Below are 18209 nucleotides of genomic sequence, written 5' to 3' on the forward strand. Positions count from 1 at the left end.
TATGAACAGTGTGATACCATCTATTAAATAAATATACAGAGGAACAAGACTGGGAGGACATATTCATGGTGCTTATCTCTGGGTTAGGAATGATATAGATTTTGATATTTTTTTTCTTTTGAGCTTTTCTCTATTTTCCAAATTTCCCATCCTAATCCCATATTACTTTTGTAAAACAAACAATAGGAAAACATTTTTAAAAAGAAAACAATACTTTATTTTCTTTAAGTTGACCTAACCCTCTGTTAGATGGCAGGTGAATAGGCACCTTTCAATTTGATGCTCCCAGGAAGCTCTTCACTTACAGCCCAGTTCCCTGGGTCAGTGGTTTGCACTTTCCATCGAGTTCTCACAGGAAGAGCCAGGGCCCAAAGCATGTGTGCTAGAAATTATATGTAACTCGTTTTTCTTCAAAGTGAGCAGCCATGTTCCTCGTAGCTGGGTAGGCTGTTCACAAGCTGCCCCCAGGTGATGACCGAGGCGCAGCCTCAGTTCCAGAGAGCCCAGGTGAGCAGCACCAGGAACCCCCTGAATTTTTAAGTAAGCTGAACACTTCCTTCCCAGTGTGACAGCTTCTGGGAATGCCAGTGAAAGCCACCAGCTTGCAACTCACTTCTTTACAATTTTATTTGTCTCATGGATGGAAAACCGGGAAGCCAACAGGATCTTCCACTCAGATTAAACAGATTCTCTTGTAGTTCCCACACTTTCTGCCTCAGAAAATTAACATTTACATTCAGACAACAAGTTTTTAGAATAAATGCACTATGTTGGGCATCAGTATTAGTGAAACTATAATTACTTTATTTGCTAAATCCGTAAAAGTCGAGCATTTTATTGACCTAGGAATCTGTCTAGGAGAAAATCTCATTCTAGAAATATGAGAAAACGTAGCTGGATGTATCTTTTTTCGAAGTTTCGGTCAGGTTCAAGAGCTTTCAAAGTTGTAGTCTTCTCCTACAGCTTAAGCACAGAAGTTTTGGGGGGAGCTCTTTAAGGAAAGAAGTGCTTCCGGTGCCTCATGGGAGTGAAGATCTCGACAGCTGTGTAATAGCAAAGCACCTCTTTCTCAGGCCAGTATTTCTCTCTGCAAACTCGTTCGAGTGTTACTTCTAAAGGCTTTTCAAGAAAGGCAGTGGGGCATGGTAGTCTGGGTTTTGGCACTGAGACTCCTGAAAAGCTGGGCTCCTGGGCTCCTGACAAAGTGCAGCCACCAAGCCCTTGGGCCTGAAAGGATTTGCTTCATATGAGCCACCTTGTCACCAGCCCAGGTCCCCCAACCGCTCCAAATACTTAATCTTAGTATTGAAAATAAAATTTTTTTTCTAAACTAGAGAGGGGCATAGGTTTTGGAGACAGAGATCTAGACTCTATTTTCAATTCTCTTTGCATATATTGTATGAAACGCTTGTGATAATGGATAAACAGTGAGGTTGATGATCCCTAGAGAAAAGTGTAAGTAAGGGGCACCACGGGCCCAGCAGAGCCCGCCATTAACAAATGGCTTCCTGACCTCATCATCTTCCCCTTGGCCATTTGAAAATCGTTCTCAAATGTAATTTGATTTTATCTGTTGATTTGCACATCTTCTAAGCATCCTCCCAAACATCCTTCTTCACTTTCTCATGTCATTCTAAGCCTTAATTTACTCAGCTGCAAAATGAGGAGGATAAGACCCACCTTCCTCAGTTGTTGAGAAGATTCAATCCAGCTTACTGATCTCTTCAAGTGCCGCTCTAGTCCCTGCTCTGCCTTCCTGTTCCCACCCACCTCATAGGCCTTGCCCTTTGCCTGGATGTTCTTCCCACGTCTCCTTGCTTGGCTAATTCCCACTCAAATTAAAAGCCACTTCCTCCAGAAAGTCTCTAATCACCACCATCAAGACTAGATTAGAAGATTCCAAAGCATTCTGACACTGGCCTGTGGTGGCACTTAGCATACTGTATAGCAATTGTGCGTTTATTTATCTATCTCTCCTTCTAGTCTGTACCCTAAATGATGGTAGGCCCTGTACCTCATACATGACTGTAACCCTGGGATCTCTGGTGTCAGGTACAAAGTAGATGATCAATAAATATTTGTTTAATGAATCAGTAATGTATGCAGAATTTGTAGAAGTGTGCTGACACACGGAAGGAACTCAACATCGGAGACCATGATTATGAGGTTGTGGGACTGTGTGGTGATCCTACAAGAGCGCCAACCCCAGAATTGACATAACTTACTGGCCAAGAGATCTAAAATGTCAGGTTACATCCCTGATATAGACAGACTTTCCGGAAGCTGAACCCAAAGGGAAATGAACAATGAGACACGTATGACCAGTGCTTTTCATACTTCTGCCTATTTTAAAGTCCAGGGTATATGAGTCTTGGTACTCTTTACAAGTTATTTTCTCCCAGTGGGAAGGCAGCTTCTCAATTAAAGATGTAGACACGTCAGGCCATACAAGAGAGCTGAGCATTGCCATCAATGTCACGTCATGATCATCTTTTGTACCTTATCAACTTTGATCCTCGAGGCAGTTCTGGGAGGTCTATTGACTGTCCTTACTTAGCAAGAGAAATTAAGTGACTGGCATAGGGTCACACACAATAAATGTGGAGAGGGAAGTCAAATCAGGCCTCTGGTTCCAAATCTCTCGCTCAGCTCAAAAGAAGGAGGAGTGCCGCTTCCCTTCCCTCTGCTCTCAGAGCTCTCGGGATGTGTTATTAAGATTATCTGACAGTTTTGGATAGACGACAAATGAGAGGCGAGGATCTAAAAGGCGACGTGGCCTGTTCAAGCCTCATCCACGTTTTGCTCTTTCAGTGAGCCTGAGTCAAAGGCTTCATTTCCACTTACATCGCAAGAAATCAAACAGGCTTTTCTTACCATTCCTGGTAACTGCATGTCTGTAGCAAGACCCCTGAGAGGCCAAGAATTTCCTTCATAGGCACGCTCACTCGGGGAAGCGCCTTCCATTTCAGGACACAAAACTGTTAGGGTTCCATTTGATGTCATTTAAACCCCACCCCACTACAATTAACAACTTTAAAGTAACTCTGTGCTCTCATAGGGAAGCAACACCCTACCTTTCAAGTCTCATCTTTCACTTCCTTAGAGTATTAGCTAATTCCTACCCACACCTAACACTTGCTAGGTGGCCAGAGGTGCTGAGCGATGCCAGAATGCCTAGTCACTACACAGAGTGTCCGGAGGCAGACTGTGAATGACTGACAACCCTGATAAAAGCTCTCTCATGGGAAGAATTCCAGACAGTGGGACAATGGAATGGGGGGAAAACACAGTGGGAGCATGGAGAATTTAGCCCTGGCCAAGCCACTGACTCACTGTACTCTATCTAAATCTACCCCATCCAACAGTTCCTTCTCTGTCTTGGACATTTAGCTCTGGTGCCTGGAGAACAACAAATTCAAAACTGGCTGTGGGTCCACATTCTTTTTTTTTTTAAGTAAGCTCTTTGGTGAGGAAGATTGGCCCTGAGCTAACATCTGTTGCCAATGTTCCTCTTTTTTCTTTTTTCTCCCCAAAGCCCCAGTACATAGTTGTCTATCCTGGTTGTAGGTCATTCTAATTCTTCTATGTGGGATGCCACCACAGCATGGCTTGATGAGCGGTATGTAGGTCTGCGTCCAGGATCTGAACTGGTGAACCCTGGGCCCTGGAAGCAGAGTGCACGGACTTAACCACTCGACCACAGCGCCGGCCCCCGCATTCCTGATAGAGTATGTGTGAGACACTCCCTGAGGCACCGGTAGCCGAGCCTGAGTCTCCTCCCTGTGTGCAGATTAGCTTAACGCACGTCATAGTTGTAAACGAATTAGATGAACACCTATGAGCAGGGATGGCAATGATACCCTGAAAAGATGAATAATTAATAGTTATAATAATGAGAGGGCAGTCAAAATACTACCCGTGTTTATTTAACATCTGTCATTTGAGGAATATGGGGTGAGCCACTGATGTCACCTCATGAATCCTCCCTGCACTTTGACGAGGGAGAAGAGGGCAGAGGTTAATTACAAAAATGCCTATTTGGAGGAAGGTTCCTCAAGGAAGAATGACTGTAGAAGGGGAAGGTCTGGAAAATGTGATGACTTTGGATCTCACGAATGGGCGAGCACTCCCAGGAAGGAAAATATCACCCTGCCCTTCCTCTCCCGGCCATTTGCTCAGGCCTTGATGCTGCTCCAGGCTCCCACGTTAACGTACTTCTTTGCTGCATTTTCGTAGTTCTGTTCTTTCATAACTGCTCCAGCCCCTGGTTTCCCAAAGTGTGCCCTGATGTATAGTGATAAGTATTATTTGAAAAAGGATTACATTTTCATAACGTTGGGTCAATCACAATCAAACAGATTTCTTTAACTTTAGGCCTTTAATACTCTAATTGTCTAGTGAATGTCCCAGAGGAGTTTTTATTAGGTTGAACCGTTTGGAATGACCATTTTGTATGTCAAAAACAATTGAATGTTGGCAATTTTATATGGTCCATCCTCATACTGTTCAGCACTTCCAAACTTGCATGCCTGTAGAACTCTTCTGGGGGAAATTTTGTTGCAATATCACTGTCCTCAGAACTGACTCTGGGGAACACTGTCTTGGGCACCGAAATACAGAGACTGTTAGATGCTTGAATCATGCATGTTGCTTAGACCCCATGATGCTCAGATGTGACGGGATACTGGATTGAGCAGAATGGGAGGCGGGCAGATAGGAGAGTCCTGTCAGGCCTTGGGGCTGAGTTTCCAGGGAGGGTGGCCCCAATATGATACATCCCAACCCAGTAAAAGTATAAAAATGCACATTACTATGTAGAGTTACAACTGTTGCAGTATCAAGATACAAAGATCTTTTTAGCTGTAAAGTGGCTTTAGAATATTTCATTTTAATACACACAGGTTCAATGGAAGAAGCAGAATATGAAAGGGTACACTATTAATAACTGTGTAAAAATTATTTGCAATTGGATTTGGGAAAGGCAAAAACAAACAAGAAAATAGTCATTTACAATGATAGAATCATGGATGAATTTTTGTTTCCTTTTTTCAAAATTTCCTTAAATGTTACTATATTACTTCACAGTAAAAAAACCCAAAAGGCAAAAAACAGTTACTCCTTAAGCTTTGAGTTCATACCATAATATACTCTGGGAAAATCCCAAGGCACCCCTCCGCATGCTTTTCAGGTAGGAGAGGAATATCAAGGAGATGACCCTCCAGCCAGGACTTTGGTAAATTATGTCCCTCTGGGTACCTCATCGAGCTGGGTGGAGTCAAAGACCAAAGGGCCTGATAAAGCATTACCCCTTGAAGGGTCCCTCTGCCTCCCCATCCAGGTGAAGGACCGGCCCACCCATGTAGATCCCCAAGTCTACAAGCATTCCCAGCACCCAATGGCTACCTTGTAAAGACTGCTGTCTAAATTGGATATTTGAAGTTTTAAACAGGATCTTATAGCAACGCTATTTATAAATGATGATTAGCTTTCTCAGCAAGGCCTCAAAGACCTGTTGAATCCCAATGTTTCAGAAATACTGTACATTTATAATGGGGAAGGAAAACAGCAGAAAACATTCCTATTATAGGTGCACAATGACTGCTAGAGTACAGGGTCCACAGACTTTTGCGGGCTCCCCTGGGGCTCTAGCTCTCATTTAGAAAGCTGTGTCCATGGGAAATGTCTTCCTAGTCTTGCTGAGGATGTTACCTCAACAGCCCCTCAGCAGCCTGTTGGTAGAAGGTGAGGTTGTCATAGCTGAGGAATTCCCCTGTCCACCCTTGAGGCAGAGCCCAGCCTGCAGGAGAGACTCCTGGGGCCGCAGCTTCTCGGAGGCAGAGTTAGTGAGGAGCACGCCTCCCAGGGCTCAGAAGGGAATCCCTCTGTGTAAGGGACCTCTGGGAGCCCTGCTTCCTCTCTCCCTGATCTGCTCCCAGGTCAGTCTTGTTCCTAGGCTCTGGACCAGCAGTGATTTGCAAGCCTTTCCCCAACATTGCTTGTATACAGTCCTGAAGGAGCTGGTATGAGTAAGCACCCAACAGACAGAGCCGCTCTACAGGGAAGCACCCACAGAGTGGGGCCCAAGGCAAGGGTGACCGCCATAGGGGTGCGAGATTTGGCTGGGTTTGCAGAATGGCCATGAGACTATATTAAGGTCTTTAGACAAAGACCTCTTGACCTAAGGCCACCAGAATGATACTATGACTTTTCTGTCAACTCTGACTTCTCTCTTATCTGCAAAGAGAATCACCAAGACTTGCTTCCTCTTCACAAAAGGGAAGAAAGAAGGAAGAAGATAGGAAGCAGTTTCTCTGGACAGGCAGATGCTGAAACCAAAGATGGGCTTCCTCTCGACTGGAGTGATAGTTTGTCTAACTGTACCCTGCTGCAGGGCTGCCACCAGGACCTGCCTGGAATCCTTACCCCAGCTTCAAGGGCTCCTCTGGGGCCTAGAAGCAGTTCACTCCCCACAGCGCTTGCTAATACGGACTCACCCCACCATGCCTTATAGGACTTTAACCCGATGCCAAAGCTTACACCAGACACTCTAAGCGATCATTTCCCTATTCTGCTATATTCTCTTCCTGCACCTGAGGCTTTTTGGCAAAGGGTAGAGCCAATCACTCATATCGGAAGTGAATGAAAGGATATGTCCTTGTACAGAGGTGCCCTGGAGGCAGGGCCGGTGGTTTCGAGTTGTGTGGGGCAGCAGAGGAGGGAAGCGGCTATCACCAGACCTGGGCCAGGCAGACAGAAGAAGAGGCCAACTCCAGGGGACCAGACCAGCATCAGAGGGGGAGTGGGGCGGGCGGGAAATCAGGAGAGGTTAGTGTCTTGGAAACCAAGAGAAGAAAGTGTTTCAAGAAGGTGGTCGTGGGACGTCTGTGTTGAATGCTGTTGTGGAAACAAGTGAGATAAGATCAGAGAAGTCAGCAGTAGATTTGACATGGATAGCAGCAATATCTTGCTATAGTGGGGACAAAATCCGACTGGAGTAAATTGAGGAGAGAAAAATAGAAGAACACGTGGTTTACAGTAAGTGTCTGCTAAGTGCTTTATCTGTATTAACTCATGTAATTCTCACACTCTTATGATGTAAACTCTAATGTTATCCCCATTTTACAGATGAGGAACCCAGGCACTGAGAGGATAAATAGCCTGTCCAAGGCCACAGGACTAGAAAGTGGCAGAGCCGGGATTGCGCCCAGGCAGCCTGGCTCCAGTCTGTGCTGGGAACCACATCACAGTCCCTCTATGAGGCCTGCAAATCAGTAAGATCAGTAACTCCTGACAGCTCTTTCAACGTTTGCTGAGCAGGGAAAAGAGATGGGGTGGGAGCTGGAGGGGTGGTGGGGCCAAGAGAGGGTTTTTCTTTAAGACAGAAAACACTGGCGTGTGGGGTGTGTGCTGATAGGGATAAGAGAGGAGCAGAGGAGAGATTGATGACGCTGGCTGGAGGAGGTGAGATGGGATGAATCCAGGGCACACAGAGGTTGCTGTTTGATAGGAGCTGGGCTCGTCCTTTGTTACCAGGAAGGGAGGCAGAGAAAAAGGGCACAGATGAGTGTAGCAGGGAGTTTTGAAGTGAAAGGATGAACGAGTACCAGTCTGCTGGCTCCTGCTTTCTCAGTAAAGGATAAAGCAAGATAATCATCTGAGACTGTGGCGGGAGGGAGGGGGGCTGGCAAGAGGATTGAAGAGAAGAGAGGTGGGAAATGGCCATTTGGGTAGGGGGTGGAAGGGAACACAGTGAGAGCTCTAGGAAGCTGAAAGAGACAATCCGATACTCCTAAATTTGATGGATGCTCTCTCTGTCTCTTAAATCTTTCATGGTTTTTATTCTATGAAATTTTTCATTCTAAATCTGCAGAGAAAGAAAGATAGGAAACCGGCTGCCCTTTCTCCCATTATTGCCATGCTGGGAGCAGCAAGAATACATTTGGAAGAGATGTGTTAGTAAATCTCAAACATTCTAGGTAGATGGTTGGGGTTATGTAGCGCTAATATACAGAGAAATATCACCTGGGCTTCTTACCTGGAGAAACTTCCTGTCTTTTCCTTTGTTTTCATCAAGGCCCATCTGTCCCTCTTTAGAACATGTCTGAAGGAGACATGTGAATGATAAAGGAGCCTGGGTGAAATTGTCTCCATCTGGATTGAATCCTTGTGCTTCCCTTGAGGAATGCAGGAGCCCAAAGAGGAGGCGAATGTGGTGCTTCTGGAATTTGTGCACATCAGAAGCACACAGGCGTGTGAAAACATGCTGCTAGGCCCCAGCCTGGAGTGCGGGGTTCAGTGGGTCTGCAGGGGGCCTGGGAATCGGTATTTCTAACAGGCCTAGGCGATGCTACTGCTGCAGGTCAGGAGAATGAACTTTGAGTATCCAGCGAGTGTTACCATCTCAGGCGGCCCAGGATTTTTCTGTTATCTCACAGAACATGGACTAGAAAAGAAGGTATCTCAAGTCCACTGAAATTCCAGAAGAATTTCAGTACTAAGATCCCTTAAACCTAGCTGCTACTGTCGAACTTGTCATTCATCTCCCTCCCCAAAGTCACTTTGTTATTCTGTAAAAACAATGGGAGGGAAATGTTGAATAAGAGTAACTAACACATAAAGTGCTATGTGCAAGGAGCTGCTCTGAACACTTCACATACATGAACTCATTTAGTCTTCCCACAACTCTGAGGTAGGTGCTATTATTAACCCCAATTTATGGAGGAGGAAATGAAGGCACAGAGAGGTTAAGTAACTTACTTGAGGTCACCCAGCTAGGAAGTGGAGAGCTAGAATGTGAACACAGGTCAGACTAACTCCAGTACCGACATTATTTCCATTTTTTCTTATGTCAGAGGTAGATATGGATGAAGCTTTGGTCTCTCAGATGTAGGGAGACCACAGTCACTTCTTATTCCTGCACTCCCCACTCTAGAGTAGCTACTTGAAACAACACAGACCAGCGGCTGATAATCCACAGGCTCTAGTCTGTTCTGGGGACAGCTCTCTCCTCTGCCAGCTAAGAATTCTGCCCTGGCAGTCACTGGTCCCTGAGGAGGTGAGTTTTGCCAGTAATGACTTGGGTTCTGCTTTAAACGGCAGAGCGTAAAGTTCCAAGTGAGGCAGAGCTGATTAGAAAGGTAATTTTCTCATAAATGCGGCATAGAGGTCTAGCTTGTTGCTTCCTGCCATTGGCTGGCTGGGAGACATTGAGCAAGTCTCTTGCCTCCACATTTGCATCTGAAAAAGAGATAATTAGGAGTGTAGGGCGGTTTAGCTAATTAGCCATTACCAAGTGCTTGGTCACAGCTGGACAGTTCCCACTGTCCCCTGAAGGTGCGGCTCTTGACATCAGCAATGCCCATCAGGAAGATCTAGACACTGAGCTGGTTCACAAGGACCTCCCAGGCTCACCTCACCGCCCTTAACGCCTCCTACTGGCAGAGCCATTTATTTATTCTGAGGCCTAGTCATCCTCAGGTTTAGAGAAGGGTTGTTTTGCAGACTCACAGACAACAAAAGGTGGCGTGGACTTGATTTTTTTTTTCTTCAAAACAAGAATCTGGAAAACTCTATGAATATTCTCCAGAGTGTCATTAGAGTTAATCGTCTTTAAGAGACTCTAGTGGCAGTTCATGCAAAGTATACATCACCAGAATACCTATTTCAGGGATAGGAGAGACAATGAGTCATGGAGTTGAGGTCAACAAGATCTTATGGAGAGCCAGCCGTGTATCCAGCATTGTAGAGAGATTGCAAATAGCGACTCTAGCAATAGCTAACATTTACAGGGCTCTCTGTACCAGGCACATGACTGTCACGTGTCATTCACACAACCCCAGGAGTTAGGTACTATTATCAGCCCATTTTATAGATAGGAAAACTGAGGCTCAAGAGGGTAAGTGTGCAAGGTGGCGTGAGGGTTTGAACCCAGGCAATCTGCTTCCAGAGCCCAAATGTGTAGCCATGATGCTACACTGCCTCACTCCAACAGGGAACCAGACCCAGTCCAGACACTCGAGGAGCTAACCCCACTGAGGGAAATAGTCAGGTACTAGGAACAGATATTCATCAATGTGGCCAACAACAAACAGAAGAGGAGCAATTAATTGTAATTAGAAAGATCCAGGAAGACTTCAAAGTAGAAGTGGCATTTCAGCTGAATGTTGAAAGAAATGAGTAGCATTGCAATAGCTGGAGACGGGGACAGAGGGCCATGCTTAGAAGATAATGTTTCCTTGATGGGGGCAGGAGCACAGGTGCCACCTGTTTAATCTTTTCTTCCAGTGTGCAATGTATCTCGTTTTCCAGCTTCCTGTCCTGTTCATGTGGATGGGCTCTGAAGGGCCTGAAGCCTCAGATTGTATAGGCTCAGAGGGTCTGAAAGTTGGACCCATCTTGTCATATATCAGTGGGGTTTCAAGTGTCAACATGGCCTGTGCTGAGATCCTCCCTAAGCCAGGCCTCTGATGGTAAGATTTTCTCACCAGGCAAACTTTCATTATTTTGCCATTTTCTCTGGCCATCAAGGTCTAGTGTGTCTGAGCCAGCCACCAGCTTGAAAATTTGGGGGCAATGGGGAGCCAAGCTTCCAGAACAAAGCTCCCTGAGCCTTCTTGTTCTAGCCTCCTTCATTCTCTGTTTCATCCACCTTCCTCTGGTAGAAAGACTCATGCTCTTTCTCTACCCAGTGGCTTCCTTCCTTTGACATGTCTTCATCAATCCTATTGTTGCTGGTGATTCTGCCCAATCTTAAAGGCCCCGAAGAGCTCTCTTCAGATAGAAGAGATAGAATGGGCCAGATGAAGAATCCAGGGAAAAGGAAGGAAGGAAGCAAGCAAGGAAGGAAGGAAGGAAGAAAAGAAAGAAGGAGGGAGGATGGGAGGGAGGGATGGAAGCAAGGAAGGAAAGGAGAATAACAATTTCAAATTTGTGCCAATTGGGCCTCACTTCTGCTTTAGCTTGTGTCTCCGCTTTCTGGAAGGAGAGCTCACAGCACAGCTATCTGATGCTCTCTGCTGAATGTGGACACTCAATGCACCCATGAGCCCTCTTTCTGCCTAGACTCAGAGGATCCCTGGCCCCTCTTGGCCTCATTTGGGTGCAGGGGATACTTGGCAGCACGTCCCCCTCACTTTCTGGGCAAAGCTATGTGAGTTCTGCTTAAATGCTGCACAGGCCATATGCTTGTCTGGATCTCCCCATCAGCGCCATGTCTGACTGGGCCTGTATGACACCCCTACCAGCCCTGGGTGCTCCATGAAACTCTGCTTGATTGACAACCATGAGGTTTCTCTAGCCTGGTCTCTTCCTACCTCTCCCACCATTTACTCTCAGCTCTTTCTTTGACTCTTCTTCCCCTGCCCTCCCTTAAACGTTGATGTTCTTCACCTTCCCATCCCTGGCCCCTTGGTCCTCTCCCTCTACATGCTCCCTTTAGAAGACCATGCCCTTCCCGTGAGCTGTTGACTCCCAGGTTGATATCTCTGGCTCTGACCTTTCCCAGTTTCACCCTCAAGCCTTCTGTTGCCCGCTGAGCATCTCTACCTGGAGGTCCCAGGGAAACTCAAATTCAACATGTGCCATACTTAACTAGTTCTCATCTCTTTCCCTCTTCCCCAACTCCCTCTGTCCAATCCAGTAACTTGGGGGTCATTCCAGGCTCCACCCTTTGCCTCATCTACTCCTATTCTGCACAACCGTCCCTGCTCCTCCATTCATTTATCAAATATCACCATTTTTAAGTCATAAATGTTTCCTGAATGGATTTCCCCCCGTCTAGATCTCTTCCATCATTCTCTATTTCAGGTCCCTTCGTTCCTTATACTTCTAACTGCAACTGTTTCCCAGCTGTTTCTTCTTGCCTCAGGCTCACTGCCCTCATATCCGTCCTCCATGTTGCCTCTGGAGTAACCCACCTAAGATGAAAACCACCAAGATTCCTCTGCCTGAAAGCCTTCCATGGCTCCTCTTCACCCACAACAAATTCCTAGCTCTGAGTCTGGTAGATCAGGCCCAGCATAATCTGGCTCCACCGCTCCAGCCTCAACTCAGCACGCCCTGCCTCAGACTTCCTGCTCCGATGATGATACAGAGTGGCTTCTAGATTTCCAACACCCCATGCTGGATCATGATTTCTAGTCTGCTCTATTTTAGTTCTGTTCTATTCTATTCTCTGCCTAGAGTGTCCTCTCTACCCTTCTTCACCTGGATCACTCTAACTCATCCTTCCGGACTTAGCGCAGCCATCATCTGGCTCAGGAAACCTTCCTTAAAGCCTCAGGTTACGGAAGTGCTCCTGTTGCATCCTGCTCTTAATATCTCAGGACTTCTGAATGGCATGTTGGGATTATCTCTTTGGGAGGCTTTCTCCCCTGTTAGACCATAATCTCGTCAGTGTCTTAGCCGCCTTTGCCTCATGCCGTGTCCAATGTGCAGCACTTAGTAGGTGCTCAGTTAATGTTGTTGACCCAAATGTAACCCTTTCAGAGCAAGGGTCATGGCTTTTCCACCCCTGGACTCCTAGCAGGCCCTCAACAAATGTTCCAGGAGTGAATGCTGCTGCCATCGCCAGCCACGATGGGAGGAGGGCAGGAGAGTACCAAGGATCTCAGGTATGGGGGACACTGCACCCCAGCACTCTATCCCCGAGTGACATGCATGTTGAGTGTGAGATTTGAAGGTATCAAGCTCTCTGGTAGTTATTTAAGAGAACAATCCACTAGGTCTGCAGAAGATGGCAGGCCCTTTCATGAGCTGTCCCACGTCACCAATGGTCACGATCACCTCAGTATAAGATATTATTATGAATTAAAGAATTATGGCAAAGAAAGAGGGTTTGTTAGGCCCAAGAGTGGACACTGGGTTCCCTCAGGTGGGCTCCACCTGCATCCCTGGGACAAGCTCTCCAGACCCAGCTTCCCACCAAGCCTGCCCATTGACCGTCTTCCTGGCAGCCTCTTTGTACAAGGAATCTGCCGCCTTTGTGGCTGATGACTGCTTTTGCAACTGCACAGCGTGAATAGCTAAGGAGGCATGCTGGGGCCAACAAGAGGAACCTCTGTGGATTCCGATGGTCTCTGAAGGGTAGGGGAATCCACCTTTTGAACACCCACCTCCTGCTAATCCTCCCACAAAACCAGTCAGGCTGGTTGTAATGTATTATTAGAAAGCCCACAGTCCATCCTTGGAACAACAGAGCCACTTGTTGCATGGGGAGTGTTTCACATCTATGGAACCAAGGAATGGAGAAGGGGGGCGGAGGAGCCTGGCCGGGCAGGGAGTGGGGGCAAATGTGGCTCAGGGCAGAGAGCTTGGGTTTCAGAACTAGGTGGAGTGGATTTAAAGGCTGCCCTGCCCCTTCCACGCTGTGTGGCCTGGAGCACATGAGTAAACTTCTCTGAGGTGATAATTAACCCTCACAGGCTGAGGATTAAAATAGGCTACTTACTGTAAGGCACCTAGCCCAGGGCACAGAGACAGAAGGTGCTGGCAACACACTGGTTCCTCTGACATAGAGCTTCTTGGGACATTCTCGCAGGGCAGAGAAGTCCTAATAGCAGCCCCCTGCCTGGTGTTTCTCAAGGGAGCAGAGTGTCCTTGGGGCACAGGAAGGGGAGTGCGGCTCAACAGCCCTGTTGGTCATGCAGCGTCTCCCCAGCACCTGCTGCAGGACGGGCCATTTCAGATGGACGTGAGCAAGGGAGCTGACGTTTTGTTCTAAGGAAGAGAATTTTCTAGGCTACTTCTGGGAAGTGACATTCTGTCAGTCTCTTCATAAACTTTTTTCACTGTTAATCTGAGTTTTCCATTCCTCCCTCCCTCCCTCCCTCTCTCCCTCCCTCCTTTTCCTTTCACTGGAAAGACAGAAACAACCCCTAGAACCAATATGCGCCGGTCTTCCTAAACACCATCGTGAGTTGTGACCAACATTGAATCACCAACCACTTCCGGAAAACCCTTGCTCCACTTTCCATCTCTTTCCTGCCAGGAAGGTAAGTGATGCCTGGCAACTAGAGGTAGACAAGTGAGAGGAGCAAAAGGCAAGGGATGGGACTTTCTTCATCTCTAGGGGGTTAGGCTGGTCCCTTCAATCCTCTGAATACCCACCCTCCTCTCTGCTCTACCCATCTATTTACACCACAGCATTTTACACAGTCCGCTCACTCCTCTCCTGTTGTTTCTTTATTTGTCCTTCCCCAACCCCGTCCCAGCCCTCCAGGGTGGGCAGATGCTGCCCTTCAGCAAAGGTCTGTTTTCTCGGCAGCGGGGGCAGCAGCAGGGGTCTCCTCTCCAAGGAGCTCCCCGGAAAACTGGAGACCCCATGCTCCAGCTGGGGCATGGAGGAGGGGTGTGGGTGTGAGCTGCTCAGCAGTACCAAGAAGTCACACCCACAGAGAAGAGTCAAAGCAGGCTCACCCCGTTATCCTGGGGGCTCTATAGAGGGTCCCTCTGCATCCCACCCATCATCAGTCATTGATTCCCTTCCATCCCACCAAGTAGCCCCACGCCACCCTGCTCAGTGCCCCCCTGCCCCCTCCAGAACCTGATGTCTCACTGGAGCTCCTGGCACACACACTCCTTGGTTCAGAGCTGCCCCGGCAGGTTTCAGCCCTGTATGGCAGGCCAGCAGCTGAAGACCCACCTTACCCCGAACAGGTGCCCCAAGTGGCCGGGATGTGATGTTCACTGGAGGCCAGTTAGGCTCTTGTCTGGCCAGGCTCTGGCGAGCCCAATGCTGCATCAGGTGGGGACCTGTGGGACAGCCCAGCAGTCCTCAGCACCCCCCAACAGACCTCGCCCCTGTTCCCTTCACCTGTAAGGAGAGAGAAGAGCGCACTACCTCCAGAAGATGATCTGCCCCGCGGAAGCCATGGGCGCTGGGCGCTGGGTGAGAGGAGCTGCCGCCGCCCTCCCGGTGCCGTGACTCACAGCAGTGCCGGCGTGCTGGCCTTAAATAGTGTGCTCAGGCCGGGGGTGGTGTGTGCAGCTGTGGACGGCTCAGGTATGAGGAAACAGCGCCGCTGTGCAGGAGTCCCTGCACGCACAGAGGCTCCCCGTCAGCCTGGGAGGCCAGGCGCACAGAGCTGCCCTGCCAAGCCCTGAGTCAGGGAGAGGGTGCGAGGAAAAGCCGCCCAGGGCCCTCTCCGGGGCTTGTATCCCGCACACCTCTTTCCTCCTGACTCTGTGGAAGGGAGCGCGAGGGAGGAGATTTACTCTCAAAACAAGAAATGACTGGAACGGCTCAAAGTTGGGGCTGGTCCAGGAACCTGGGAGGCTGGGAGGCCCATTCCTGCTGGTGCTCAGACGGAGGGTGGGTCACTGCTGTGGGGTCTCTCGTGGAGACTCATGCGGAGGGGCCTCAGAAAGGCTGTGGGCCAAAATGACGAGAGCCCTGAGTTTGTCACTGGGGACTGAGCTTGCCTCGGGCCCCCGGGACTGCCCAGCTGGGTGGGCAGAACTCTTTTGGTTTCATTTCAGTAAAAGCGTGAGAGGGCCCGCCCTGTCTGCCTCACAGTTTTTCTGAGATTCCAAAAGACCCAGAACGTGCATCACGTACAAGCTATTACCTTCGAGTGAGTGGGTTAGAAAAACCCATCTCTGACACTTCATCCAGCGCTCAGATTTCCACTGAGACAGAAGTTCTTAAGGCATAAAGCTGGCTCCCTTCATGCTGTTCCCACCACACCCCGGAGGAGGACTGGCTGCTAAACCTCTGCTGGCGGGCTGCCTGCTGTGTTTGTTTCGGGGTGAAGGAGCTCCAGGACTTCAGCAGGAGGGTTCCCGCGTGGGTGCATGGCTGCTGGAATAAGTGGGAACGGGAGCTGGGAAGGGAAGGGAGAAGCTGGTGTGAGGAGGACAATGGAGGGAGGGTAACTCGACAGGAGAGATCTTTGGAGTCAACTGGGGCCGGGTCCGAATCCTGGTTCCCGATTAACCCTGTGACTCTGGGGAAACTGCCTTTCTTCAAGGCGCCTCTTACTGGCTGGAGCGAGGAGCACATGACAGGGGCTCCATGGGCCTTCCCTTTCCCCAGAGTAAGTCAAGCGGCCACACCTGGACCCCGTGAAGTGCCCGTTAGCTAACTGGGTCCCTCTCGGTCTGGGGAGCTGGGGGAAGCGGGAGCAGGGATTTCGATAATTCCTATACATCTGACTCTTCCCCACAGGCGCAGGGTTTCTGCCTGACTCCTCTATGAGCCTTACAAAGACCAGCCTCACCTCAAACACCCTGGAGGCGAGCCACCGAGTCTCTCTCCTCCAGTCATCCATCATCACTACGGTATGGGCGAAGGCAGATCCTACAGGAGAAACCAAGACAATCAGCCTGCTGAGATGCCCCCGAGTGACGGATAAAGTGACCGACGGGCATCTTCTGTCAGGAGGATGGCTGGGAGAGCCCACTCGCCACAAAGACAAGCCCCATCAGGCAGAGATAGAGAGCTAAAAGCATTCTGCTGCCTCTGCAGAAGAAATGGATATTGCTCTGGTTCTGACTCCAAAACCTGAAGAACAGTGCACAGAAAATAATGGAAAAGCCGTTGCAAACAGACCAGTATTGCAAATTGGTAGCGTGACGTATACTTGTGTGTGAGTGTAAGAGATAGTCTTTTGATACATCCATCTCTCCAGCATTTGAGAGCCTCTCTTGACACTTTCTTCTCTGAGACCATCCTGCTAATGCCTCCCGCTCTGTCCTGTGCCCAGGCCTTCTCCCTTCACTTTTCCCATAAATGATTCTCTGTGATTCTGTCCTCTGCCTTCTCTAATGACAACACACAGATCCATTCCTCTGCCTCAACTGTACCTGTGTCTGCAGATCCCGCTATCTGCGTCTCCGGCCTGTGCCTCCCGACTGAGCCCCAGCCCTGCGCATCCAGCTGCTTAGTGGACATCACCCCTCGCTGTTGCACAGGGACCACAAACTGAACATGTCCGAGCTGGAATGCACCATCTTCCATCTCTAACCTCACTGCTGCTCCTGGGTTACACCTCTGGGAAAGCAGCAGCATCACAGGCCAGACTGCCCAAGTCAGGATGCTGAGAGTCACTCTCTACGCCCCCTTCCCCTCGCCCCCAATTCCCTGCACTCCCCAAATCTCTGGATTCTTCTTCCTATAGTAGTTTGCCCTCATCGCCATAACAGAGTAAAACGGACTGAGTGGCTTAAAAAACAGAAATGTATTTCCTCACAGTTCTGGAGGCTAGAAGTCCAAGGTCACGGTGTCAGCAGGTTTGGTTTCTTCTGAGACCTCCCTCCTTGGCTTGCAGATGGCTGTCTTTTCCGTGTGTCTTCACATGGTCTTCCTTCTGTATGTCTCTGTGTCCAAATCATGAGCACAGCAGCCACATGTGACTAGAGCCCACCCTAATGACCTTTCACTCAATCACCTCTTTAAAGACCCCATCTCCAAATGCATCCCATTCTGAGGTACTGGGAGTTAGGACTTCGACATATGGATTTTTTCAGGGGAAGACACAATTTAGCTCATAACACTCCTTTATGACTCCCAAATCCATCCCCTTCTCTCTATCCCCAGTAGCATCGCCTAACTTGATCCCTCATCATTTCCCGTTTGAAGTGAATTTAACAGTCTCCTATTTCATTGTCCTGCCCCCAGTCTGCCTCTATACGTGCCAATCTACCCACTTCCGCTGGAACGATCTTTCTAAACTGCAAACCTGATCAGACCACTTCCTGGGTTAAAACGATCAATGGTTCCCCAGCGCCTGTGGTCTCGCCTCTCCCACTTCTCCAGATTTTGCTCTCACGTCCCCCCTTCTCACTCTGTGTACCAGGCATGCTGAGCTGCTTTGGGTTTCTGCAAAATGCTATGCTCTGCCAAGCCACTTTGCCTTTGTGCATGTTGCTCTGTCTGCCTGTAATTCATCCCTCCCCTTTTTCTTCTTTTACCTAAATTCTATGGGAAACCTTCCCTGACCACTTCAGTCTGGCAGGCGCCGTGCTCTGGGCTCCGATGTGAACCTCGTGCAGACTTCTGTGTTCCTAAATTGTGACTGCTGGCTCGTCTGACTCCCTCACTAGACACTCCTTAAAAATTGAAAAGGCATCTTATTTATTTTTGCATTTCACACGAGCATAAGACTTGCACAGAGTAAGAGAACTTTACATGTTTTTGTTGAATTTGTTGAATAAATGCACATTTTTTCTTGCATAGCACACAAGGATAGCACTATTTCCTGTTTCTGCAT

General features: G+C 48.5%; 1 protein-coding gene across 3 annotated transcripts in view; it reads right to left on the reverse strand.

Moving 5' to 3' along the window:
• VTCN1 (V-set domain containing T cell activation inhibitor 1) overlaps positions 1-15190 on the reverse strand; it is a 56132-nt gene extending 40942 nt beyond the window's left edge. Inside the window, exon 1 of one of the 3 annotated variants that reach the window (XM_014848269.3) lies at positions 14840-15190. In XM_014848269.3, the coding sequence (XP_014703755.2) occupies positions 14840-14871 (32 nt within the window). In that variant the 5' untranslated portion in view covers positions 14872-15190. The remainder of the gene's footprint in view (positions 1-14839) is intronic. The other 2 variants (XM_014848268.3, XM_014848267.3) reach the window with 2 other exon arrangements.
• Between the last annotated feature and the right edge of the window lie 3019 nt (positions 15191-18209).

This window comes from Equus asinus, chromosome 16 (genome assembly GCF_041296235.1).
Source record: "Equus asinus isolate D_3611 breed Donkey chromosome 16, EquAss-T2T_v2, whole genome shotgun sequence".
Classification (NCBI taxonomy): Eukaryota; Metazoa; Chordata; class Mammalia; order Perissodactyla; family Equidae; genus Equus; species Equus asinus.